Consider the following 27,244-nt stretch of genomic DNA (forward strand, 5'->3'; position numbering starts at 1 on the left):
GCAGCCTCTCGGAGTTCCTGCTGCTCTAAACATTAAAATAATTATTTCATTTTCTGTTCCTCACTTCTGATTACCTTCAATGGTGTCTGTTTGTTGCAACCACCAGGTACAAAAACTAACTTGTTTTTATTTGACTATTTTTCTGTCCTGCCTGTTTATTATCTTCCTGCATCTCCTCTCAATCCTAAAGAAAAACTGCTACCTGGGTTCATATATGTTCACCTCATGAGTTACCTTTGAACTGCAGTTCTAAAAGATCTACCGACCGCAAAAACAGCGGAGTGCTCGCTGCTTGGCGGTCGCATCAGTGATCGGTGCGTCGGAGGACAAGGTGATGCTCCCCGCTCCACTGCAGCGAAACACATCAGGCGCAAATAAAAGATAGAAAACATTAAAGGAAATGAACCGACATGAACGATCGCGTGTCAGTACCGACGCTCTACGAAGTGAGACGATGACACAACCGCCCCCGTACTTGCTTGTTACCACATTCCACCTGGCCACAATAAGAGACCGGCCATTATTCACCTCCGCTGACTCCGACACCGGCCAAAATTGGAGACCCGGCCTTTAATTGAATACCGGCCTGTATTAGAGGATTTACGGTAAGTATATATAGATATGTACTTTATATGTGTGATGGGTTGTTAAATATAAGAACGTGTTTTGTTTTATTATTAAAGTAAATATATGTATATTTTAATATTAAAATAAAATACACATTTATGCTTCAGAAAAAAATTAAATGAACATTTCAAAAGTCTAATGCACAACAGGAAGTTGCATTTGATTATCTAAAAATATACGCAGCAAGGATTAGGACAATATTACAAGTATCGTGTTTTATAACTAACTTTTGTTTTTTGGCATGAAATTCATGTTTTGTAACAACTTTCCTTTTGTAACTTGCAGAGACGCATATGTGCTAGTTTCAAATCACAACTCAAAACACACACAGCTCAGTCCACAGTTACAAAATTCAAATCTACATGTAAAATACATTTTGTCCCAATTCTTGCATCCTTTCCACAGAACCAATGGCAGGTTTTGTCTTATGAGCCAATTTAAGTTCTTTATTTACATCAGTTTGATTTTTCTAAGAATTACTGCCACCTACTGGTAAAGAACGAGATCGTATGCGTGTTTGGTTGTGCGCCGTATAGATATGTAAATAAACACTCATATGTTTATATACATATCTACGGTGAGCAGTAGACCTTTGCTCTGTTGCCATGATTGGACAGGAGTCCAAGACTCATGATTGGCTAGTCAGACAACGCCTGCCATTGGTTCTTTGGGAAAGGACGCTAGAATTGGGACGGATATTTTGTAACAAGTAGACTTGAGTTTTGTAACTGTAGACCAAGAGTTGTGATTTAAAATTTGTACATTAATCTTTTTCTGCAAGTTAAAAAAACAAAAGTTTCAAGTTACATACGAAAAGTTAACTGTTCCAAATCGAGAACTATGTGCTACAAAACAAGTTACGTTATGTGTTACAATACCAAAGGTACGTGTTACGAAACGAGAATTACGTGTTACGAAACTAAAGTTATGTGTTGTAATGTTTTGTAAATGGTTGCTTTTAATAAATTGTCAATAGAATATAAAGGTATTCAATAAAATGTATTATTCCATAAAATATGGATTATCGATATTAATGAGCCTTTAATATTCGATTGATGATGAAACTAGGTCATTTGGGTAATGCCAGGGAAACAACGCTTTAAAATCATTTGACACAGAGACAAAAATATAGTTTATAACATCTATTTGTTACTATATTTCTGCTATCAATGATGATGTAAGGCAAATGATTATAAATGGTGATTCTAAGTGATATCAGCGGAAACAATGAATGAGCCCTGATGCAACATGACCTTGTTTGTTTTAAGAGCTTCACTGAGTGAATTAGAAAGGTGTGATGTCTGGGTTTATAAAATAAATCCGACAGTTTAATGAGGTTAAACAATTTATCAAATTAATATTAACCCATCAAACGCCTGTGCAGAAATACGGTACCCCGTGATGTAACGTACCAGTGGTCAAATTTTCACCAACAAATTGGCCGGAAATGAACTTTCATTTTGCAGACACACCATCTGTCTGGCCCAAAACAGAGGACCCTGCTCCAGTCCTGAGACATGGCATTCTCAGGCAGCAGAAACTCCTGCATCCTCACTCTGAATAAAGTTCAACCGCCTCAAAGTTCCCGCGTGACTTTACAACTTACAGGTTGAAATAACCAAGTGTGTTGAATGAACAAGATGTTTAAATCAAATGTTTGACTAATCTGTGCTTTAATCAATGATGGGTTTAAAATGAATATCTTTCTTGCAATGATTCATTTCAGATCTTAAGTACACCAGATCAGTATGTGTTTAACAAGTTAATCAGTATACTCATACACATTATAATAACATCCACTTCACGTAAGTGTTTAACCCTCCCACTGTCTTCATGGGTAACCCCGCCAGGAAATATGACCACTGAGCAGGATTGATGGTTTATCCCTTGAGGTCCACGTGGCAGGGGTGAGGCGCAGGGGTGAGGTGGTGTTCACTCCTCACCCATCGACAATATACTGGACATCTCCTTTCCATAGGCTCCAGTAACACGTTTTTGAGGCCAAATGGGAGGTGGCCACCACTGCCATTTTGACCGTGTCACAGTTTCTGTCAAGCCCAGACAATTCCATAAAAGGGAAGAGAGGTGGAGCTGAGGGTGGGGCTGTAAGGCTGGAATCAACTGACGACACCCGGTCGAACTAGCTACAAGCTAACCCAAAGCTAACGCAGAGGTGGGAGCTTGTCATGTTTGGAGGAAGGTACTTAACCCAAGACATGCAGAATACAACACTGACCAAAAATGGATGAAAACATGATTTATTTATAAGGAGGAACTTAAAATGCACAGATAATTCTGTGGTTGAAACTGCAACAACAGCTCAGCGTCTAGAGGAGGGAGAACACAGGTGAGCAAATGTTCTGGTGTCACAATCCTTTGTAGGCAGGCAGAGGTGTTCAGCAGACTTACTGTGGGGGGGTGTATGTGTTGGCTGGAGGAGGGAGAGGTAGAGAGCCGGGGCAGCGCAGGAGAGGGAGCAGAGGTGGAGAGAAGCGGGGCGTCCTGGTGGATGGGGCACTGGGTGAGATGAGAGGTGGGTTATGGCGGTGGTGATATGGTCCATGTGCTGAATATCCAAAATCCTGGTAGAGGTCAGAATCCAAGAAGGTCGACAGGAATCCTGAGGAAGGGTAAATCCAATATAAGCGCAAACACTACGAATAACATTTATCCTAAGAACACTAGAGGTAACACGAGTGGCTGGTTACTACCAAAACTGAGGCAATCTTCCGGCGTCAAAGTGTGTCCTCCATCTACCTTAAATAGGAAGGCACCCCGCTGATTGCTGATCAGGAACAGCTGGGCCACTCCCTCTCCTGGCAAGAGACTCACAGATGGTTATGAGAACAGGAGTACTCACCCCGGCTCATGACAGAGCTAAGCTAACGGAGGTAGCAACCTAGCTACAACCGGAGTTAACTGTGCACAACACCAGAGCTTCTGAGTCAGAGATACGCCGGGCTGACCGCTGGGTAAACCCGGGTGGAATACAGAGGTCTCCCGAAAGCTCCACAAGCCGGCAGCCGCACAGCAGACAGGCACCGCTGCAATCTGAGATGCGCAGAGCTGCCGCTGGGGAGAACCGGGTGGAAAGGTTTCCATCCCAGAGCTCCAAAAGTCGGCATTCCGCTCAGCAAACAGAAGCCGCGAAGTCAGGGGAGAAACGGGTGGAAAACATCGGTCTCCCAAGAGCTCCACAAGCCGATAGTGGGAACCCAGCTCCACCAACATGTTATATTTCAACCCATTTTCTAAAGTGCAGCATTATGTTAAATGCACTGGGTTTTACCCTATTACATTTAAATTTCATGGTTAAACAGTACATGTTAAAATCTAAGTTCAGCTCGGCAGTGACCTAAAATACATAAATATAATTTTACTTACCGAAAAAAATGAATTGGAGACTCCTTGGAAGCTCTATTAGTGCAATTAATGCCACAGCAAGTCATTTTGTCCAACAACTGCACAAAAAATATCCAAACAAGAATACACAAACACAGAGACTCAATATCCCGGAGCAGTTTCCAGGCCAGACCGAGGCTCTACTGAGGCCTTTCCCCGGAGCTAGCTCTGTGGTCATGTGGGTCTGATGCTCATTAATTATACAGAATTTTAGGCTTTTAATACACTTAAACAGAAGAGTGAGAAAAAAATTCACCCCCCTCAGAGTTGTCATGAGTGTAAACTAGATCATTTAAACCAAAAACATGTTTTGGTACCAGGCTGTAAACATGTTTATTTCTGCTGTGAAATTGGTATTTTTAACCCTTTGATGCATAAAGGTCACTACAGTGGACAGGTACTCAAAATTGTTATTTATTTATTTTTGCTATTTAGCACAGCTGTTGAAGACTTTATTGCATGTGAGCCCCTCCATTTGGGCTTCAGCAAGTCAAGCCACCATATTTCATGTTCAGAATGCACGCTGTCCCCTGAGTTGGACATGTAATAAACTATTTGTAAATTAACAAAATGTTACAAAAAATATTTGTTGAAATTTGTTTCATTCACACCTAAAGATGAATGAAAAAAATTGTTTAAAAAATCATAGTTGAAGATTTCATAATTCATGCATCAAAGGGTTAACATGGGAGTCAATGAGGATTTGCTCACTTCTGACACCAGCCCCCAGTGGATGAGGGTGGAACTGCAATTTTTGGTACTTCCGGGTTTGACTCAATTTTAGAGCCGCATTGTGGGGGGCTTGTCCTCACCCCTGCCACATGGACCTCAAGGGATAAACCATCAACCCTGCTCAGTGATCAACTTTCCCGGTGGGGTCACCCATGAAGACAGTGGGAGGGTTAAAACATTCTCATTCACGCAAAGAGTTAACCATCTTTGTATCTGAAGGAAGGAGAGACTTCTGAGGTATTTTTGGCAAAGCCCTCAAACGTATCAAATTCGGATTTACCAAATTTATCAACAATGTGATTCAATAAAACAGGAATTACTTCCTGATTAATTCTGTTTCCAGCTGACTTCCGATTTGGCCAAATTGGCGGAAAAAGCATTTTGAAACCATCTTATCTTTTGCCATCATGTCAAAGCCTCTCTGCAACGCTTGGTGATATCAGACAAAATGGCTCCACACCAGCTGGTCAGAGATCATCTCCCAGGCTGCAGGTAGACCGTTTCACGGCTGATGAGTTGTTTGTACATTGAGCAAGTGGTTAACCAGTGGTTGAAAAAGGATGGTTCTTTATACCGCTAAAATCATTCCACTGAAAGATTTGGTTTAATCCCCCAAAGGATGGTAATTTAGCATAAACTAGAGCTTTGGCTGAACTGGAGAATAAAGGAAGTGATCTCTCCTTTAAGAATTGGTTGTTTATAAACTTTGGGCCAACCAGATCTGAGAAATTTCTGTAGGCATTTACAAAGAGTCCTCAAACGCTCCCTTTTCTCAGATGCTTAGAAAGCTTATTTCATTTAACATATGAACTGAATAGATAAACAGTCATTAGTTAATATACTGATACTAATGTGATAACGGATAATAAATCATTACATCATCAAGTAGACTCATTTAGTGTATATAAGGTCTGAAATAATAAACATTTATGTAGATTTATTCATCTCTGTGAAGCAGTCAAGGCATTATTAAATAACTTTAGATAAACAGAATGTTGCTGTAAAAAACTTGTAAAGTTGGGAAATGATGTATGAGACAAAATAAGAATAATTTTATTAAAAGGGAAAATAGTCTCTTCTTCGGCAGGAAGTTGTCACGCTGCGAGCAGGGGGGAGGTTAGGACCCAAGATGCAGAACCAGGGAGACACGAGGCGGGAGTTGGAATAAACGTAAAAAATCCTTTCTTAGGAATGGTTGTCCAAAAGTAAATCCAATAGGGCAGGGAACCAAAACCAAAAATCCAAAAATCCTAGTATGAAAATCAAGAGACCTAGAGACAAAGTGCTCTCTTAAAGAGCAGACTGGAGATATCCAAAAAATCCTAGAGACCAAGAGAGGGTGCGAGACAACGCTGACACAAACAATGGACCAACAACCACACTGTGACGCAGACAGGGTTTTATACACAAGGGCTCGGTGATTAGGGAATTGTGCACAGGTGAGACCAATAAACAGATGAGGAGCACAATGGAGCGGGGAGGAAACCAGACCTTAAAATGGGGAAGGGAGCTAAATGAACTAGAGGGAGAAAGCAGACTAGATAAAACACTTAACAGAAGACTAATGATAAAAGGTGTCTATGGAAAAACGTGAGGGAAACCTAAAGAGCCTGGAGGGGGTTGGGGACACACAGGGACGCTGAAACCTGGGGGGAACACCTAAGGGGAAAAACCTGGAGTTGCCTGGGGAACACAAGGAGACACATGAGGGAAACGCAGGTCGCAGACCACGACAGAGGCCTTGAGAGTTTGCAGGCAACAAAGCAGGAGAGGTTGCTGTGACTGGTTATCCAGATGGCGCAGCTAGCGAAGGTAAACGGGGAATTGATTTGGTATAAGGAAGAACACAATATTCCTGGCAGAAGAAACCTGCTGGACCCTTAATGTGTGATGACCTTTGCCCACTGGCAGAGCAGGTTGTTGACCTTGTTGGACTTCTCCAAAATGTTACAAAATGTGAATTAAAAGCTAAAAAAATGAAAGTTACATGTTACAAAAGGTGAATTACATGCTACGAAATGAATGAGCTGCAGTTACAAACATATTACAAGTTACAAAACTTGATACAAGTTACATGTAATATTGCCCCAATCCTAGCTCCATAAAAATAAGCAATTTTTAACTAATTTAGCCAACGTAGCACATCATATATTCTGAATTATGCATTACATTTCTAATTTTATCTCCTTTATTTAGATTACGTGCTGGTTCTTGCATTACAATCAGTCACTCTGAGTTACATATGCATGCTGAACGTGAAAGTATTCTTCAACCTCTCTTTCCTGCATTAGTCGCAGAAAGGAAACACTCGGATCTGAAAACGCCAATCTTCTACGTCACGGCGAAAATGATCATTCATGGCCCCAGGAGAGAGCAGAGCCCATCTTGGCTAGTAGAAGCTACTTGTTAGCATTAGCAATTCTACAACATAGTTGGACATGTTCAGGGATGTGTTATTTGCAGAGATAAAACATCATTGGTGCATTTTTTAACAAATAATGAAGAGCAAACGAAGGCAGTGGAAGAGTTGCGTTGCTAATCAGAGTCGAGTTGTTTGCATATCATGAACATTAGTAAGATGAGAAACAAGTTGGCAAAGCTTTTTCTGTTTATACTGAGATGAAACATGAAGGGGAAAGGGGAATATTTTACTGAAGGAGGTTGCTGCTTTCCGAACTTGTGTTAGCGTCGTTAATGTAGCGTAGACAATCTACATACTAGGATTTAACGCTGTTTGCTATCAGCGTTGTTAGATCCTGAGAAAAGATCAGACACATTAGCATATGAACTTATATCATGCATAAATATCTTGGATATTTACACAATCGATAGAAGTTCATACACCAACGGGCTTGGTCTGTATTTAATCCAAAGATTAATTTTTAATTTAAGATAATTTAATTTATAGCAAAAGTTTATTTATTAACCAGAAGACTTAATGGAATCTTTGCTTATTCAATAACCAAATATACACCATTCTGTGTTTCATTTAAAAGAAAAGTAAGGTTTAAAAAGTTAAGAATTTATTACTAACAATTTAAAGATGACATTTTAAAAATGACAATTTATAACAGCTTTGATATTAAAACTTGGTTTTAACCCTTTGGTGCATGAATTATGAAATCTTCAACCATGATTTTTTAAACAATTTTTTTCATTCATCTTTAGGTGTGAATGAAACAAATTTCAACAAATATTTTTTGTAACATTTTGTTAATTTACAAATAATTTATTACATGTCCAGCTCAGTGGACAATGTGCATTCTGAACATGAAATATGTTGGCTTGCCTTACTGAAGTCCAAATGGAGGGGCTCACATGCAATAAAGTCTTCAACAGCTGTGCTTAATAGCAAAAATAAATAAATAACAATTTTGAGTACCTGTCCACTGTAGTGACCGTTATGCATCAAAGGGTTAAAAGCAAACCTGTGTCTGAATGGAAACTAAAGTGGAATTCGTATGTTTGGATGCGTGGATGAATCTCAGAAGATTTCTTTCAGAGAGAGAAACGCGATCTAGGTGGAAAAGTTGTTTTGCAACTAACTGATGTTTCTTAGAGAGAACAGCATACAGACGCCATCTGTCGGAAAGTGTCTACCTCACCCAGTTCAGGAGACCCTCTGGTGGATCCGAGGTGTCAGGTGGAGATGGTGAACCCCCAAGCACGAGGATGGTAGAAGACCTTAGTGCGACCAAATCGGTCCTGAGATGTCTCCGGGTCCCAATGACTGATGAAACTAGTTGCGTCTCAAAACCAAGAACTCTGAAGGAGTTTTGGTCAGCTGGTTACAGGTGGCGTTTACTCTGAGCTATTCTATCGGCGTGACAGAGCAGCAGGAGGAGGCTTCGGGCGGCCGACCCTCGTCCTCTGGTACTCTCGTTGCTACGAGAGTACCTGCTTGGTTCAAGAACTGAAGTTGAACTGAAGAGTTTTTGGTTTAAACAAAACCTCAGAACACGCCCTCTGAGCGTCAGAAAGCGTGTTGTTATGGAGCAAACCCTGGATTCAGTTCCCTCTGCATGGTGTGTACACGTGCAAATGACCTTCTTCACACTGTCAAACATTACTGATTATCATAAATAATAATTATTATTAACCCAAAGAATAATTGATCATTTCAGTAATGAAATACATTTATAATGAACCATGATGATTATTTATGATGATTATAATAAACCTTGTAATAAACAGTAAAAAGTGTTTATTAAAAATTATTATATGAAATCTTGAAGTGTCTTTCATCTTGGGACGGAGCAGCAGACAGATAAAAGATGGTTTTAGCAGACTACGGCTCTGTGATGGCTCATCTGTGGGACAAAAGTTACAGCTCGACCCAGCTCGACCTAGCTGGGGAAGTGTGACCTTTGGGTCACAAACGAGCTATTCATGTCGCTACATTAATAATAACTACCAGTGACAGGTGTACAGAATAAAGTGCTTCTGCCACGATGCCACTAACCCACATGACGTCATTTATCAAAAATAACCACAGAAATCATCAGGTAGCAAAAAAATAAAATAAAAAAACTTTAGTTTTCCTCATTAAGTCAATCTTAGTTGATAAAGTTCGCAAAGCGGACACGATGGCCTCACAACGGGTCACGAATCACAGATGTGGCATTCAAGATCTTTTTATTGTCATTGCACAGGTGTTCAACAAAAGTGACTTGAAAATGACTTGTACATTTCAGAAGTCAAATGCATGACAGGAAGTTGCATCTCCACGAGGATCTTCTTAAATCCAATTCAATGATCCCAACATCCCAAAAATTCTGGACTGGACTGAGATCTGGCGACTGTGGTGGCCGCTAGAGTCCAGTGAACTCTGGATCATGTTCTAGAAATTGGTTAGAGGTGATCTGAACTTTGTGACACGGTGCTTGATCCTGCTGGAAGAAGCCATCAGAAGATGGGTCCATGTGGTCACAAAGGGATGGACATGGTCTGCGACAAAACTCAGGTGGTGTGGCGTTTAAGCCAGCCTCAGGTGGGACTAAGGGGTCCAGAGTGGGACAACAACACACATCTTCCCTAAACTATTACACCCCCACCACCATGCTGAAGCATTGACACAAGGCAGGGTGGATCCATGCTTTCATGTTGGTGACACCAGATTTTGAACGGACAGCTTAAATCCAGACTCATCAGACAAGGGAAGTTTTTTTCCAGTCTCTTCTGGTCCATTTCTGGTGCATGGCACCAATAAACACGATATGTTCAAAGTCATCTAAGTCTTATTCACCCATTCAGCATGGATTTCCGCTAGGTGTCTTCACCAGGACTAGACGCCTAAAAGCATCGAGCTGCTGCCATCTGATTACTGAACAAGTGTACCTAATAAAATGGCTGGTGAGTGTACCTTGAAGCAAACATTTCTGATGTCATCAAGCTTGAGAGTGGTTCTCATTCTTTTTGTTTTATTTCCTGCTTCATATTGGAGCAGGGATGATGCAGTTCCTTTAACATCCACTAGATGGTACCAATGTCCACTTCACAATCAGGTACTGGTGGAAACAGCCTTCCAAGAGCCTGGTTTTGATGTAAATCATCAGAATCGCCAGTTCCCATTTTGTCTGCCGAGTGCACCCCCCACCACCTACACACACACACACACACACACACACACACACACACACACTCCCATGAGAATATGAGCCCTTCTCACCAACGTGTGTTTGTCAGAGCTGTCATGACCAGACAGCAGAGGACGCAGATCTCGGCGGGCAGGAGAGCAGATGGATTGAAGGACTCCTCCTATCACTGCACACACACACACACACACACACACACACACACACACACACACACACACACACACACACACACACACACACACACACACACACACACACACACACACACACACACACACACACACACACACACACACGTATTGTGGCCTGTAGAGCAGCTGTTGCCCCTTTTTCCAGTCTTTTTGTTTGTTTGTTTGTTTGTTTGTCTGCACTGACTCCACGCGCTCCTCTTCCTCGCCTGGATCAGATGCATTTTGCAGTCAGCCCAGCAGCTGAGAGGTAAACAGTGGGGCTAATTGCTTTGACATACTGCTCTTTGTTTTGGCCTCCTGGTGCTAATCAACCACTCAGCTAATAAGTCTGCCTGGCAAGGAAAACACACCATGTGTTTAACATGCAAGGAGGGAGCAAAGGAAGGAAGGAGGAACGAGGCCTTGTGCTGTCGACTTCCACTCCTTAACAGTCATATTTGCAGGCTGCGTTTGCTTCAAAGTTCCCACAATGCCTCTGTGTCTGGGCATCGCACGCTCAGGTGCGAATCTATTTATCCTCATTAACGAGCATCTCCCTAAAGTCAGCCAATTAACACTCTGCTCCTAATGAAACCATTAGCTGTCAGATGAGGTAGAGGCAGAGCTTGTCATTGGTCCACTCTCTCAGTGTGTGTGTGTGTGTGTGTGTGTGTGTGTGTGTGTGTGTGTGTGTGTGTGTGTGTGTGTGTGTGTGTGCAGTCTTCCTGTTAATAAAAACAAGAGAATTAATGGAGTGAGTGTGTGTGATAATGACTTAATGTGGAACAAGCAGGATGAGCAGTGATCAGCCTCAAATGAAGATATCAGACACAGTGATTTACTCACTCTGAGCCACAAACAGGCCAGTCACACACACACACACACACACACACACACACACACACTGGCATTGTGGAGACGGCTCTTCACTATAAACATGCCAGTTAGAAATATGACCTTTTAATTGCGAGCGTGCAGCCGTGTGCGTCCACCTAACACCGCAGCGGAACATGCAGCCTCCGAGTAACAAATTGTAGTTGTCACTTTGCGTTCCTTAATGGAGCAATCACGCTGCACGGCGGCGGTACAGTCCTAACTGGTGCAATGATTGCAGGGACATGTACGCTGCCGCCTCGACAGAGAGGGCTAACAGGATCGCAGAGGCAACTGCTGTGCTGACACGACTTTTACAATTCAGTCTGTGCGACTGAATCAGTGGAAAGAAAGATGGATGCACCAGGGCCTCAGAGGAAGGGAGAAAACTCACCCTCCACACTCACACCCGCAGCAGCAGCATCCCTGTTTTCATATTGGGGTTTGCTACCAGCTGGATGTCTCACACCTCCAACCCGGACGCTGCACCTGGGCTCGGGATGTGAAATTGATTTTAGGTGAATCCTCTCCTCACCTCTGACACGCTGCCAGGTCATCCAGGTTTGGCTCCGTTCACAGTGGAGACGAGTCTGACTTAAAAAGCACAACTTCAAAACTTCATCAAGTGTTTGTTCAGAAAATCTTCCTTTCTAAAACATCTGTTTTCTTCCTTTTCACGTGTGTTTTCACTCCGACTGAAGGAGGAGAAAAATTAGAATTCCTCAACCATCAAGTCTTGAAAGGGTTTGCTTCACGCGTCCGGGAATTCTCCGATCCCAACTGTTGCTTTTGGAACTTTAACCTAATTTTCACGTTTGCAAGAAAAATATGATTTTGGGTGGATTTTATTCATAAAGTAAAAATTGAATACTTCTGCAGTTATTTGGCATCAACCCAAGTCAACATGGCTACTAATCAGTTTCAGGCTGAAATAGCTATTTTTCTACAACAGCTTTTAATTATACCATATTTTGTTGTTTTTCTTTTGTAGATTTTTCTTATTGCAAAGATGTGCAACAAGGGCAGTTCTACAGGGGGGCAAGGTGGGGTAGTAGCCCCCTGCTGTAGAGCCTTAATTCCTGTCTGCTCCTTATTTTTATGTCCCTAAAATGTAACTTAAAGGTCCTGCTTACTGAGAAACTGTGTACTATTTGTTATTTTTGAAACATGATCGTCCACTCCGAGTTTCACAAACATGCACAACGTGAAAAATGTCTTCAACTCCCATTGCCTGCTTTAGCGGCAGAATGGAAACAGACGGGAAAATAGTCAAGCTAAATAAAATCCTGCTTCTTTTACGTCACAGAGAAAATTTGCATACATGGCCCCACCCATTTTCGCTTGTGCCAGAAAAGGCTGGGCTTTTTTAGCCACCAGGAGAGAGCAGAGCATGTCTCAGCCATCGACATATACAGTCAATTCAATTCAATTCAATTCAATTCAATTCAATTCAATTCAATTCAATTTTATTTATATAGCGTGAGATCACGACAAGAGTCGTCTCAAGGCACTTCACATAATAAACATTCCAATTCAGGTCAGTTCATTAAGCCAATCAGAAATAATGTTTCCTATATAAGGAACCCAGCAAATTGCATCAAGTCACTGACTAGCATCAGTGACTATACAGCAATCCTCATACTAAGCAAGCATAAAGCGACAGTGGAGAGGAAAACTCCCTTTTAACAGGAAGAAACCTCCAGAGGATCCTGGCTCAGTATAAGCAGCCATCCTCCACGACTCACACACTCACACACACACACACACACACACACACACACACACACACACACACACACACACACACACACACACACACACACACACACACACACACACACACACACACACACACACACACACACACACACACACACAAAGACTAGTAATGTGTCTATAGTTATATTGTGATGTCTTAGTAAATATTCTATTTGGTGAAAGATAAACTTTATTGTATTTATCCTAGTGGATCTATAATTAAACGGATAAACTAGCAGTAGCACATCCAACGTCAAGGAAAGCAAAAAGTTATTATCAGGAGAGGGAGAATGTTTAAGTGGTTAGCAGCAGTGTGCTAGACGATGGCCCCCTCCATGAGGCCACCACAGCTCAGCAGAACATCGTTGTAGCTTCTTCTGGGGAGAAAAACACTTAGAGAGAAAATAAAGTTAACAGCTGAAATAGCAGGAAATAATACAGTTAAAGAGCAGATTGTAGAAGAAAGCAGTAGAGTGTGAAAAGCGGTCAGTGTATCCTCCAGCAGTCTAAGCCTATAGCAGCATAACTACAGAGAAAACTCTGGATAATCTATCCTATTTAGATGGAGGCATGTTGGAGGCAGGGCAAGGGAGAGCCGTCTTTACCGACTGTACACTCCACCTCCCTCTACTCCCCCACAGGTCCAGATCTAGGCTAACATCAAATTTTAACCATAGGCCCTATTAAATAAAAATGTTTTAAACCTATTCTTAAAAGTAGACAAAGTGTCTGCCTCATGGACTAAAGCTGGGAGCTGGTTCCACAGGAGAGGAGCCTGATAACTAAAAGATCTGCCCCCCATCCTAATTTTAGATATTCTGGGAACCACCAGTAAACCTTCAGTCTGAGAGCGAAGTGCTCGGTTAGGAACGTATGGAACAATCAGATCACTGATGTATGAAGGAGCTTGATTATTAAGAGCTTTATATGTGAGAAGAAGGATCTTAAAATCTATTCTGAATTTAACAGGTCGCCAATGTAGGGAAGCTAAGACAGGAGAGATATGATCTCTCTTTTTAATTCTCATCAGAACTCTAGCTGCAGCATTTTGGACAAGCTGAAGACTTTTAACTACATTCTGTGGACTTCCTGAGAGTAATGAATTACAGTAATCCAGTCTTGATGTAATAAGTGCATGAACTCGTTTTTCAGCATCACTCCTGGAAAGGATGCTTCTAATCTTAGCAATATTCCGAAGGTGGAAAAAGGAAATCCGACAAACTTGTGAAACCTGGGATTTGAATGACATGTCCTGGTCAAAGATAACACCAAGGTTCCTTACTTTGTTCTCGGAGATTAATGTAATGCCATTAAGGTCAGGTGATTGACTAAGCAATTTCCTTTTCTGGATTTCTGGTCCAAAGATGAGAACTTCCATCTTGTCTTGATTTAAAAGCAAAAAGTTTAGAGTCGTCCAATTTTTTATGTCCTCAAGACAAGCCTGTAATCTACCCAACCGATTAGGTTCATCAGGGTTAATGGATAAATATAACTGAGTATCGTCAGCATAACAGTGGAAGTTTATCCCATGCTGTCTAATTATTTTACCAATTGGGAGCATATATATAGTAAAAAGAATTGGTCCAAGCACTGAATCCTGTGGTACTCCACAAGTAACCCTGGAGTATGAAGAAGATTTGTCATGTACATTTACAAAATGAAATCTGTCAGACAGGTAGGATTTAAACCAGCCTAACGCTGTTCCTTTGATCCCTACACCATGTTCAAGTCTTTCTAAAAGAACATTGTGATCAACTGTGTCAAAGGCAGCACTGAGATCTAACAAGACTAGAACAGACACAAGATTCTTATCTGAGGCCATGAGAATATCATTTGTAACTCTCACTAACGCAGTTTCAGTGCTGTGATACTCTCTAAAACCAGACTGAAATTACTCAAGCAGATCATTAGTGTTTAAATGCTCACATACTTGGATAATATTGGACAATGGGTTTACATAGGCTCCAATAACACGTTTTTGAAGAAAAATGGGAGGTGGCCACCACCGCCATTTTGACAGTGTCACAGGTTCCGTCAAGCCCAGACAATTCCACAAAAGGGAAGAGAGGTGGAGCTGAGGGTGGGGCTGTAAGGCTGGGATCAACTGACGACACCCGGTCTAACTAGCTACAAGCTAACCCAAAGCTAACGCGGAGGTGGGAGCTAAGCTAACGGAGGTAGCAACCTAGCTACCACCGGAGTTAACTGTGCACAACACCAGAGCTTCTGAGTCAGAGATATGCCGGGCTGACCGCTGGGTGAACCGGGTGGAAAACATCGGTCTCCCGAGAGCTCCACAAGCCGATAGTGGGAACCCAGCTCCACCAACATGTTATATTTCAACCCATTTTCTAAAGTGCAGCATTATGTTAAATGCACTGGGTTTTACCCTATTAAATTAAAATTTCATGGTTAAACAGTACATGTTAAAATCTAAGCTCAGCTCGGCAGTGACCTAAAATACATAAATATAATTTTACTTACCGAAAAAAATGAAGTGGAGACTCCTTGGACGCTCTATTAGTGCTATTAATGCCACAGCAAGTCATTTTGTCCAACAATTGCACAAATAATATCCAAACAAGAATACACAAACACAGAGACTCAAAATCCTGGAACAGTTTCCAGGCCAGACCGAGGCTCTACTGAGGCCTTTCCACGGAGCTAGCTCTGTGGTCACGTGGGTCTGATGCTCATTAATTATGCAGAATTTTAGGCTTTTAATACACTTAAACAGAAGAGTGAGAAAAAAATTCACCCCCCTCAGAGTTGTCATGAGTGTAAACTAGATCATTTAAACCAAAAACATGTTTTGGTACCAGGCTGTAAACATGTTTATTTCTGCTGTGAAATTGGTATTTTTAACATGGGAGTCAATGAGGATTTGCTCGCTTCTGACACCAGCCCCTAGTGGATGAGGGTGGAACTGCAATTTATTTCACTTCCGGGATTGCTTCAATTTTTCACCCGCATTGTGCGGGCTTGGTCTCAGCTAGTAGGAGCTAACGGTTAGCATTAGCAACTCCACAACATAACATAACTGGTTCAATATGTTCATTCAAAGGGTGACATTTTACGCCTTTATTAGTTATAATTTTGATTATTGCGGCTGAAGTATTTTAACTTTAGCACCTGTATCGCCTGAAACACGTAAATCAATAAACCAAGTGACTGAGACCTTCAATCTCGCCTAAAAATGATATCTGGAATCAGTCTCGTACATTAAAGAGACAATGTTTTCCTGTTACTCTCTGGAAAATATAATTCAAAATATTGTTGAAAATGAATAAAATGATGTCAACGCCAATTTTCCTTCTGGTCAGCCTGTCGATGATGTCACACTCGACGACTGACTGGAGTTACGACTTACAGAAGTTGTTCCCTTATTCAGGAACATTTAGGCAGTAAGAATTTAATTTAAAAACTGCTAAACTCTTTCCAAAACCAATGTCAAAGAACAGAATTGAAAAAAGATATGATTTTGGTCGATAGGTATTGCCGTAGTATGATAACGTCATCGGCTGATGCAGGACCCCAAGCAGATCCGGAAACTACAGTGCAAGAAAACCACAATCAGCGTTGCATTCTCGCGATGGAAGTAACTGAAGGAGCGTCAAAGTCTGAGGAGTCAAGCCGAGGCTGCGTGCTTTCTGCCCCACAGGTAACGTTTACCATGATGTTTTATAAACTAGCAACAGTCATGGTGAAATGGTGTAAAACTACCCTAAAATGTATGTGTGAACTGCCCCCTAGTGGCAGGAAACTACACATTGTAACTTCATTAAGTTGTTTTAAAAGTATTGATTAGAATGTCTTTTGTCCCTCGGAGGGGAAATTGCATTATTGCACACAAAATACATCAAATAAGCATCTAAGATTTTCTCTATCGAAGACTTTAAGAAATTATATAAATAGCAATTTATTTTTATTTAATTAACCATTTTCTTTGACTTTGTCTCATTTATTATCTAATGCTTATTTATTTCTGTATTTATTTTATGGAACTTTTGTTTTTTTTTTTTCTTATTCATGCCTGAAACGATCTTAAAAAATGGCACAATAACAATTTTTAAAGTTTTTTGTGAAGATTTTGTTGCTTCCTTTTACATCAAAAGAGGATTCTTCAACAAGGCGGTCTCATGTACCCTGCCCCATGCACGCTGACCCTCCCACCACCACCACCACCCATACACTGTAACCCCAAATAAGTCAACTGAACTCAAAATTTATGAGGAAACTGATTACCTAATAACTTCTAATTTAACTTATCTAAAAACTATGTTTACCATAACCTAAAAAATATGACCTGAATAAAATCAAAGCATTAAACTACTCCTACTACAACCAACTTAGCACTTAAGCAACTTACAAAGTTTTATTTCACTAAACTTGCATATTTTATTTTATTTGAACTTTATTTACTAACTTAAATAATATAACTTATATGAACTCTAAATGGATCTATTAAACCCTAACCCAAATAAGCTGAATTTACTTAAAAGTGACAACGTGACAGGCTGGTGAAGGCACTAACACCAGATCATGACTCACACCCCTCCCTACATGCTAACAGCCAATGAAAGTGGAACACTCAAAGTCAAGTCAACAGTATCTGGTGTGACGAACCACAGTGTTAATAACAATGGGACGGCACAGCCGTACAGCACTACTTTGACCAACCTCCTCCCTTATGGAGCCAACATGATACATAAAGTAGCACCACATCTGCAACACTGAATGAAATAACAACTGAGAACAACAATCATCCACAATAAACACGCATAAACACCCCAAAATAGAGCTAAATAACTGAAAATGTGACTACCCACAATGCACCACGCCCAGCAGTTGTTTATTGTTCCTGCAGTCCATCAAAATTTTTAGTTTGTGGTTGTTTTTCCTTTAAATCCACAATTAAAAAAGATACTTTAGGGTTGACGTAAAGACAAATGGAATAACATAGAAACATAAAATTATAAATCAATCATTATTTTGTTAGTATTACTCATTGAAGTCCTTTATTGATTAATTAAAGTTAAAGAAATAGTTCAGATTAATTAAAACGTTTGAGTTAAGGTTGAACAAGCTCAACACATTTGAGTTTAAAAACATTTTTTATTACGAGTTTAATCTACTCAATATATTTGATTATTTTTAAACTTTTGGGTTTACAGTGTAAAACTTTCTAGATGGACCACTGATGAGAGGGCTTTTTAAAATATACATAAACAATCTGTACTGACTCATCTGTTTACTGTGCTACAATAATACAAACATCAGATATAACAGGAACTCCTGTTGTTGGATGGAATAAAGCTGTTAGAAACAGAAACACACCGATGATAATCTTTGGTTGGAAGCATCGGTTTGTAGTCCCGTGGTTGGTGACTTTGTCCGTTTTTAGCTGAGATCATAGACAACCTCTTGCTTTATTTTTTCATGTTGTTTTTCTGCAGCGCCGTGCTTCGCTCCAGTCTAATTAAATAGAAACGTGATGCTGGATGTCCTTTCTTTGACCTCAGATTTACTGCAAAGCTTAAGAGGGACTCTAACATTTTCTTTCTTTATCCAGTAAAAGAGATTTTAGGGGGAATTTCACAGTTAACAGCTTTGAGGAGAGGGTGGTTTACATCCGTTTGGTCACCATGAATTGGGATTTTGGCTTCCATTCAGTGCTTCCGAGGCGGGTTTGATGTGATCATGAGGAAGGTGAGAGCTTTATCTCTGCTACTGTCTGATCATCAGTCTGAACTCACAGATCGGACCCACGCTTCCTCCTCTGCAGCCTTTTGGATAAATAATTAGCTGAAGTTTATCATTTCATCTCTCTGAAGCGTTTCGTCTCTCACCTGCTCCTCACATTTCTCCAAGTCAATCGTTTTTCCTCCGCTGACTTATTCATGAAGAACCAGTTACTGATGAAGCCAGAGCAGAACTCCTGCTGCACCTCTTCAGACCCGTTGGGTCGAGTTTTTGTTTCTTCCATTTGGAGAAATCAGGGATTATTTCAGACTTAAGCAGATGGATGGAATCAATCAGCCATGCTTTTACTTTCCCTTCTTCTACATAACCGCCCTCTTTCACCTCCACCCTCACACCCCCACCCCCTCTCAGGGCTGCAGACTGAGGAGATGAATACATTCAGACACATTAGTATTCCAGTCAGGCTCCCCATTTCAAGGCAAGGCCCATAGCACCCTTCCACCTCTCCTCCTCCTACTGCTCTCTCTCTCTCTCTCTCTCTCTCTCTCTCTCTCTCTCTCTCTCTCTCTCAATCCTTCACTCTCCTCTGCACAGATCTCTTTTTGAATGATTTAAGCAGAAGTGCATCCATGGGCTCGACCTCTTTCCAGAGCGTCCCCTAAATAATTTTTGTTTATTTATATATTTATGTATATTTTGTCTGTTTCACCCCTGCAGAGCCAATTATACACAGCTGTATAGTCTTTGAAATGAGATTCATCTGCTTCTGATGGTGTGTGTGTGTGTGTGTGTGTGTGTGTGTGTGTGTGTGTGTGTGTGTGTGTGTGTGTGTGTGTGTGTGTGTGTGTGTGTGTGTGTGTTATTGTGTTATTGCTGTCAGGCCCAGCGGCCCAGGCGATAAATCACGCATGTCTGATTGAGGAGGGCAGAGGGTCCGGACAAGAACATATCAGAGGAGCTTCAGTTCAGCTGATCGTAAAAATAAAAATAAATAATCTACAAAAGAAAAAGATTCCAAAACAGAATTTAAAAGAAACAATGAATCACACACACACACACACACACACACACACACACACACACACACACACACACACACACACACACACACACACACACTACCATCCAAAAATAATAATAAAAATAACAAAAACTGAGCAAAGGAAGAAAAATAAAACCAAACAGTAATAAAAAAAATGTAAACACAAAAGGGGGAAAAAACTAAAGAAACAAAATTTTTAACAAAAGCTAAAAAAACATATAAAAATAAAAAGCATCAGAGAAAATCAAACTAAAACAAATAAAAGCAAAAACAAAATCAAAACCAAATAAAAGAAAATATTAAAATTAAAACAAAAATAAAAACAAAACAAAGAAAAAATTTTAAACGAAAATTAAAAACAAAGAAAACCAAGAAATAGACCCCTTTCTCATGATACTAAAAAAAATAAATTAAATAAATCTAACCACCTGACTGGAAAGTAAAAATCTGGGACCCAAAAGTTTCATCTCAGCAGACGCAGCTTATGTTTGGTTCCATTTGTTATTTCTGCATATTTTAACATGAAAATTATTAAAAATAAATGATAAAATTTGAGAAATAACATTATTTCTCTCACGAACCAAAAGAAAGCACGTTACCTTTTGTTAAAAATAAACAAATAATAATAATAATAATAATAATAATAATAATAATAGAGGAATTAATCTTTCTTTTAGACAGCAAATTGTATCAAGAAATTGTTTATTACAACATACATCGTTTATTTCAAAACATAATACAAGCTTTTATACTGAAAATAAATAATTACTTAGCTGTCATTGAAATTTGGAATCAAACCGCCTGAAAATACGTTGTTTTGCTCTTGGTGTCAAACATTGCTAATTAGGTGCGTGAATAGAAGTAACATCATTCGTTTAAATTAATGGCTTCAAAAGGATAATATATATATTTATATATATGTATATAAAACTGTACAATATCGGAGAAAAATACTTACGAAAAAAACAAAGAACAGGAGTATTTGTGATTATAAAAGTTTGGATATTGAGTTAAAATTATAGGCAGGTGTTCAGCGTCAGAGTTCCACAGTTTCTGAGGTCGAAGGTGAAATCAAATTCATGTGTTCATCATTAAACGTGAATGTTTACAGGCCGCCAGGAGGGAGGCGGCGGAGGACAGAACATCCATCCAGGTGTGGGAGCACATCTGGAAACGTGTTTGCATATGTAAGGACATATTTGTGTGTTTAAAACGGTCCCTGGTGCTAAAATAAACCAACGAGGAAGAAGAAAGGTGATAATTTGTCTGATCATCCGACGGAAACAGAGCGGAGGACCCAAACAAAAGCAAACAACAGCTACAGAGCTGATGGGACAGACCAAAGGCGCTGGCAGGTCATTTTAGGCACATGTTGTCTTCATATCCGAGATGCAGATGAACCAAACCGGGGAGCTCCGGCGGGGCCAGAAACGGAGAAATGCTCTGGTGACGTTAGAGAACAGACGAAGGCTGCGGGAATCTGAGTTACTGAGTGCTGGAGGCGCCTGGAGGAGTCTGTCTGCACCGGGACAGGAGGGTCCCCCCTCCCCGCCGAGGCTCCGGTCAGAGATCATGGCACGAGGACGCGTCCCCCGCACTCCCGCTGTGAGAATACGGTCCCTCGTGCGTCGGCGGTGGCTCCCCCGGAGGCGTCATGCGTTTCTCCTTCTGCCTCCGGTTGCAGAACCAGACGCGCACCACCTCCTTCTCCAGCTGCAGCGAGTCCGCCAGCCCGGTGATCTCCTGCGCGGAGGGTTTGGGACACTTGAGGAAGTGCGTCTCCAGAACCCCCTTCACGCTGACCTCGATGGACGTCCTCTTCTTCCTCTTCCTCCCCTGAGCTGCTATCTTGTCTATGCTGCTCGAGCTGCCCGTGGACGAGTCCGCCTCCTCCAGCCACTTGTTCAGCAGAGGTTTCAGTTTGCACATGTTCTTAAAGCTCAGCTGCAGCGCCTCGAACCTGCAGATGGTGGTCTGGGAGAAGACGTTCCCGTACAGCGTGCCCAGAGCCAGACCCACGTCCGCCTGTGTGAAGCCCAGCTTGATCCTCCTCTGTTTGAACTGCTTGGCAAAGTGTTCCAGCTCGTCCGACGTCGGCGTCTCCTCGTCGGAGTGGTCGTGGCAGTGATGGCCACCGAGGTCGCCGTCGGGGCTAAGCGTGTCCCTGAGGCCCGGGTGCATGCCTTGGCCCTGCGGGTTAGGCGGAGGCGTGAGGCCGCCGTGGTCCAGCATGCCGTTGACAGTGAAGCCCGTCTGGGAGTAGATGTTGATCTGCTGCCCGCTGCTGATGGAGGAGTTGTGGGACACCGGGGTGCCCCAGGCTCCCGGGTGGTTGTTGTGGTGCGGGGAGTGATGCGCGACGTGTGGAGAGCGGTGATGGATGATGCCGAGCTGCAGGTCCTCTCTGCCCGGCTTGACGTCCTGCTGCTCCATGGAGGTGGACCAGGGGCTGCCCTCCGACAGGCTGTTCGCCCACTGGTGCCCGAGGGGGTGCCCGTTGCTCTGCATATAGTCACTCTGGAGGAGCTTCTGGTGACCTCTGTAGGGACTAGCAGGCTGCATGGCCTGGCTGTCCGCGTGGATCATGGAGCTGGATCCGAGCAGGGTGTAGGGGCTGGAGGCAGCTGTGGCCATGCTGGCTGCTGGACCCCGCTGATGCTACTGAAGGGAGGCAGCGGTTCAGCCTCTGACATCTCCCTCTCTCTCCACGGAGCTTCGAACGGAGCCTGACGCTGACTGACAGCCCCCAGCACCACTCACAGCCCGAATGATGCCTCTTCTCCAACCAATGATGGCGCAGAAACCCAGAGACCTCCGCCTCTGGCTGCGAGCAGGAAAGGGTTACAAGCAGTCTAACCGGAAGTGAGCCGTCTACTGGGCTTTGGCTGCAGGATGGAGTGCGCGAGGAGCTCGGTTCCTGTTTATTAATTAAAGTTTCCAGCTGATTTACGCGCGGGTTTATTGCTGCTCCTGTCACCCTTGAGCGCGCGAGGAGAAAGAGATTAAAGCGCGATGGCATTTCTTAAACGTGCCAGCACTTAAATGAGAGGGATCCAATCAAACTAAGAGCAGTTCTCACCACTAATTATTAACTTAAGAGAACATTTCCTCAGGCGATTGTGGAAAGAGACAATTAGGGTTTACGCAAACTCCTTTACGCACGGACCGTTTGTTGTCCCTAATCACTTTGGACAAACAAAAACGCACAAGCGCGAGTCCACAGCCGCATGCGGGTGTGTTAAATACCTTTTCCAACACATTTTCCTCTCGTTGTTTACACATTTAAAGTTCTGACAAACTCTAAGTCCCTGAGAGTCATTAAGGCTGCGTGATCGTGTTAGGAGGCTGCGCCACTGTCCCCTTATTGGTTTGAAATTCCATTAAACATATTGCTCGAGCTCCCAGGTTAAGCTTGATTTAAATTTGCATACATTTTCATACATTTAGAAGAAATAAAAAGAGGGGCAGCAGCCACCAGAAAGTCATTAAAGAGCGTCCGGGCAGCGCGCCTTCAGCTGCGCCGAGGAGTCTGGAGGAAGCAGGCCGGAGCAGGTGAGCCGATCGGCAGGCAGGAGGTGCGGGACGAGCTGCTGGAGGCGGGACGGGGTCTGAAAATGAATAGAATTGTTAGTTGTCTTCTAATTCCAGCGTGGAGCTGCGCGTGAATTCCTCATAGCTTTGATGGATGAATGTTTGATGTGAATGGCAGCGCTGCTCCAGTGGCCTAGTGTGGAGAATTTTAGTGATATGGGACGAAAATTACGTATTTTGTCGTTGCAAAAGTTTTGGCATATTAACACTTTTCATACAGTAAATGCCACGTATCAGCAGCAATACAACTAAATATATTAAATTCAAGTGGCAATTTTAGACTTTTATTGTTTTTGAAATCAGAATAAATTAGAAAATTAAGCCTTTTAGTTTTGTCCCAAAAGATAAAGTCTGTTTTATTTCGTTTTTGTGGCGCATAAAGCACTTGGAGAGCGCTCTCCATAGTCTAAGTTTCTAAGTGTAACAGATGCTTCTCTAGAAACGCTCCTTGTGTCGATTCTCTTTTATTCGCATCAACATTTTTGTGCCATCGAGCGCGTTTCCATAGCGAGGCGCATAAAAGGCAAATCCCCGCTCCGCGCCTCCAATAAAGAGCCCATTCAGAGCGCGCCCTGCAGCCCGGCTACACTTACACCAACCTCTCCACGCAGGCTGCACACCACTGCTCCACCAGTCATTTCACTTTTTATTCCTTTGCATTTGTTCTTTGTTTGTTTTGTGGTTGTGAGTAAATTTTCCAAAAGTGGAGGTTGCTTATTTTATACAGCAGGATCAATAAAAACTCAGGCTTCTGTGCAGGAGGATAAAAATAACGAAGACAAATATTAGAAGCGGATTAGTTAGAATTAAATCCCGATGACCCTTTCACAATAAAATAATTATTAAGTATTGTTGTTTTATAATATTCTGTCACGTGTATTTGGGGTAAACAGCAATTAAAACAACAATTTTGCCTGGAATATTTTTGTTACGCGTAAAAAAAAAGATTCATTTCAATCACTGATTCAGTTCATTTGCCCATGAAAGCCTTACAAATGGCGCAGATATGAAAGTGTGGAACAGATCCCGTCTGGTGTGTGTTTTTGGTTTTCCAGTCTGGAGCTGCAGCGGATAAATCAGGCGAGTCTGCGTCCCAGACCGCCTCGGGCCTCAGGGCGAGACCTGTCACTCCTGGTGTCGTGACCTTTCTGGAAACTTTCCCCAGCGGATCCTAAAGAGCCCAGCTCCTGCTGTCAGCGGGGACTCGTTCATTTATTCATTCATGAGAGCAAAAATAAAAAAACAAACCGAAGGCGCATTTTTATATAAAAAAACCGCATTTGTTACGATTTTTCTTAATGAATTGGTTTGTTCTAATAATAAATGCGTCCTTGTTACTTCCCGGTGCAGACTGAGTTGTTCTCCAGCTCCCAGACAGAGGAATCGATATTCCCATTAACCCGTGACGTCGCTAATAAAGGACAGATAGCGCGCGCCGACCGCACGAAACGAGGGGGTTGGTTTCATCGTTCTCATCGAGGAGAGACGACGTTTAAAGGATGATGTTGGAGGAAAATAATAAATAAAAAACAAAAACCGTTATTCTATGTGCGCGCATGTGTGCACGCGCGCAGCAGCATCAGAGTGAATTTATCCAACCAGACAAAGCGATGAGTGAATGTTCAGCAGCTTAAGCTCGTCTCGTCGGAGTAAATGTGCATTCATAATGCATGAGGTCCGTGTGTGTGTGTGTGTGTGTGTGTGTGTGTGTGTGTGTCTGCCAGTGATTTCAGACTTTTATGCATCAAATGAAGAGCGTATAGCTTTTATTTTACTCAAATATAAAAACTTCCCAAGTTTCACATCTTTTGTTTTTATTTATCAGCAGCAACATGATTGTTTATTAATTCCAAACATTTTATAGAAAATTCTCACAATCGTGGCTCAGGCTGAAACATCTTAATCACAGATGAATGTTAACAAATAAATAACATAGAACAGAACCAATCCAAGGATATTATCTTGTTATAATTTTGTCTTTTGCTTTTAAAAAACAAATTTTATTTTGAAAGCAAAACTGAACTATCCCCTTAAAATTTAAAGTTTGTCATTGTTTAAAAAATAAACATCAAAAATTACCTTCATTTAGATTATTTAATAAAAATATAAACTAAATAAAGCGAATTTTTAATATCAATTAAAAGTGTATTTCTGGTTTGATTTTAATTTGAAAAAACTGTTATTTTGTTGTTTTATTGTGCGAGTGTGTGTGTGTGTGTGTGTGTGTGTGTGTGCAGATCAATATCAAACTAAAAAAGATTAAAATATTTGATGTAACTGTAATGCAAATTCTGTTTTATTTATTTATTTATTTATTTATTTATTTATTTATTTTCTGCTGCTTTTTCAAACTAAACCACAACAAAGCTCTATCAGATTATTAGAATTCCAACTCTAACACACTTTTACTATGACGTGGTCTTTGGTTTTTAACTACCAACGTCAGATTCTGGCAAGTTTTCACCTCGAAGAAGAAACCGTCTGATTGATGAATTTCTGCAAAAGAGAAACCTAAAACTGTTTCCTGTTGCCTTCCTTAAACAAAAGCAACATTTGTTCAAGAGATAATTTATTGCTTGTGTGTGTGTGTGTGTGTGTGTGTGTGTGTGTGTGTGTGTGTGTGTGTGTGTGTTACAGGTGCTGTTAGCAGAGGAGGCTTGTGTATTGTTGCCGGGTCAGTGAAGGAGCCATGGCTGGTTGAAAAAGAAGGAAAATCTACATAACATTACCATCTGTTAAACTTCAAACTGCTCACACACACACACACACACACACACACACACACACACACACACACACACACACACACACACACACACACACATATGCAGAGTGAAGAGGTGTAGCGAGTCCACAGAAGTGTATGATGCTCTTCACCTCTCCAACTTTGTCTTTTCTCGTCGTTCGAGTCTCTGACGAAGACCAGCAAGGATGCTGGAGCAAGATGGAGGTCCAGTTTTTCCAGAAACTTCCCACATTAACTCAGCCTGTTGATTGTGCTTTCGTTTTTTTAAATCGGACGCAACAATTCAGATTAAGCAATCGTGATTTAATAAAAGAAGGTTCACATGTTGGGAATGAACATGGTCTAAGCCACACACACACGCACACACACACACACACACACACACACACACACACACACACACACACACAGAGACACAGACACAGACACACACACACACACACACACACACACACACACACACACACACACACACACACACACACACACACACACACACACACACACACACACACACACACACACACACACAGGTTCCTCTGAAGGAGCAGGCGGAGCCGGCAGTTGCACATCTGCATTTCAAACACAGACTCTCTGGGATTCATTATTAATTAGCCTGCTGAGCCCTGGAGGACTGGTGATGCTGCCATCTCTCTCTCTCTCTCTCCTCTCTCTCTCTCTCTCTCTCTCTCTCTCTCTCTCTCTCTCTCTCTCTCTCTCTCTCTGTCTCTCTCTCTCTCTCTCTCTCTCTCTCTCTCTCTCTCTCTCTCTCTCTCTCTCTCTCTCTCTCTCTCTCTCTCTTCTCTCTCTCTCTTCTCTCTCTCTCTCTCTGTCTCTCTCTCTCTCTCTCTGTCTCTCTCTGTCTCTGTCTCTCTCTGTCTCTCTCTGTCTCTCTCTCTCTCTCTCTCTCTCTCTCTCTCTGTTCTCTCTCTCTCTCTCTCTCTCTCTCTCTCTCTCTCTGTCTCTGTCTCTGTCTTTCTCTGTCTCTCTCTCTCTCTCTCTA

General features: G+C 41.8%; 2 protein-coding genes across 2 annotated transcripts in view; both read right to left on the reverse strand.

Moving 5' to 3' along the window:
- Positions 1 to 737: 737 nt before the first annotated feature.
- LOC107383029 (probable RNA-directed DNA polymerase from transposon X-element) overlaps positions 738 to 27,244 on the reverse strand; it is a 111,094-nt gene continuing 84,587 nt past the window's right edge. Inside the window, exons 4-5 of the transcript XR_011519691.1 lie at positions 3,037 to 10,360; positions 738 to 2,954 (exon numbers count right to left, since the gene is read on the reverse strand). The gene's annotated coding sequence lies outside the window, so the exon portion shown is untranslated. The remainder of the gene's footprint in view (positions 2,955 to 3,036; positions 10,361 to 27,244) is intronic.
- On the reverse strand, positions 20,590 to 23,512 carry LOC139061497 (POU domain, class 3, transcription factor 4-B-like). The gene has a single exon (XM_070549013.1). The coding sequence runs from the start codon at positions 22,536 to 22,538 to the stop codon at positions 21,468 to 21,470; it is 1,071 nt and encodes a 356-aa protein (XP_070405114.1). The 5' UTR covers positions 22,539 to 23,512; the 3' UTR covers positions 20,590 to 21,467.

Source organism: Nothobranchius furzeri, chromosome 1 (genome assembly GCF_043380555.1).
Source record: "Nothobranchius furzeri strain GRZ-AD chromosome 1, NfurGRZ-RIMD1, whole genome shotgun sequence".
NCBI lineage: Eukaryota > Metazoa > Chordata > Actinopteri > Cyprinodontiformes > Nothobranchiidae > Nothobranchius > Nothobranchius furzeri.

Excerpts from the sequence above, each read along its gene's own strand:
- LOC139061497 (XM_070549013.1), bottom strand. The coding sequence starts at position 22,538 with ATGGCCACAGCTGCCTCCAGCCCCTACACCCTGCTCGGATCCAGCTCC.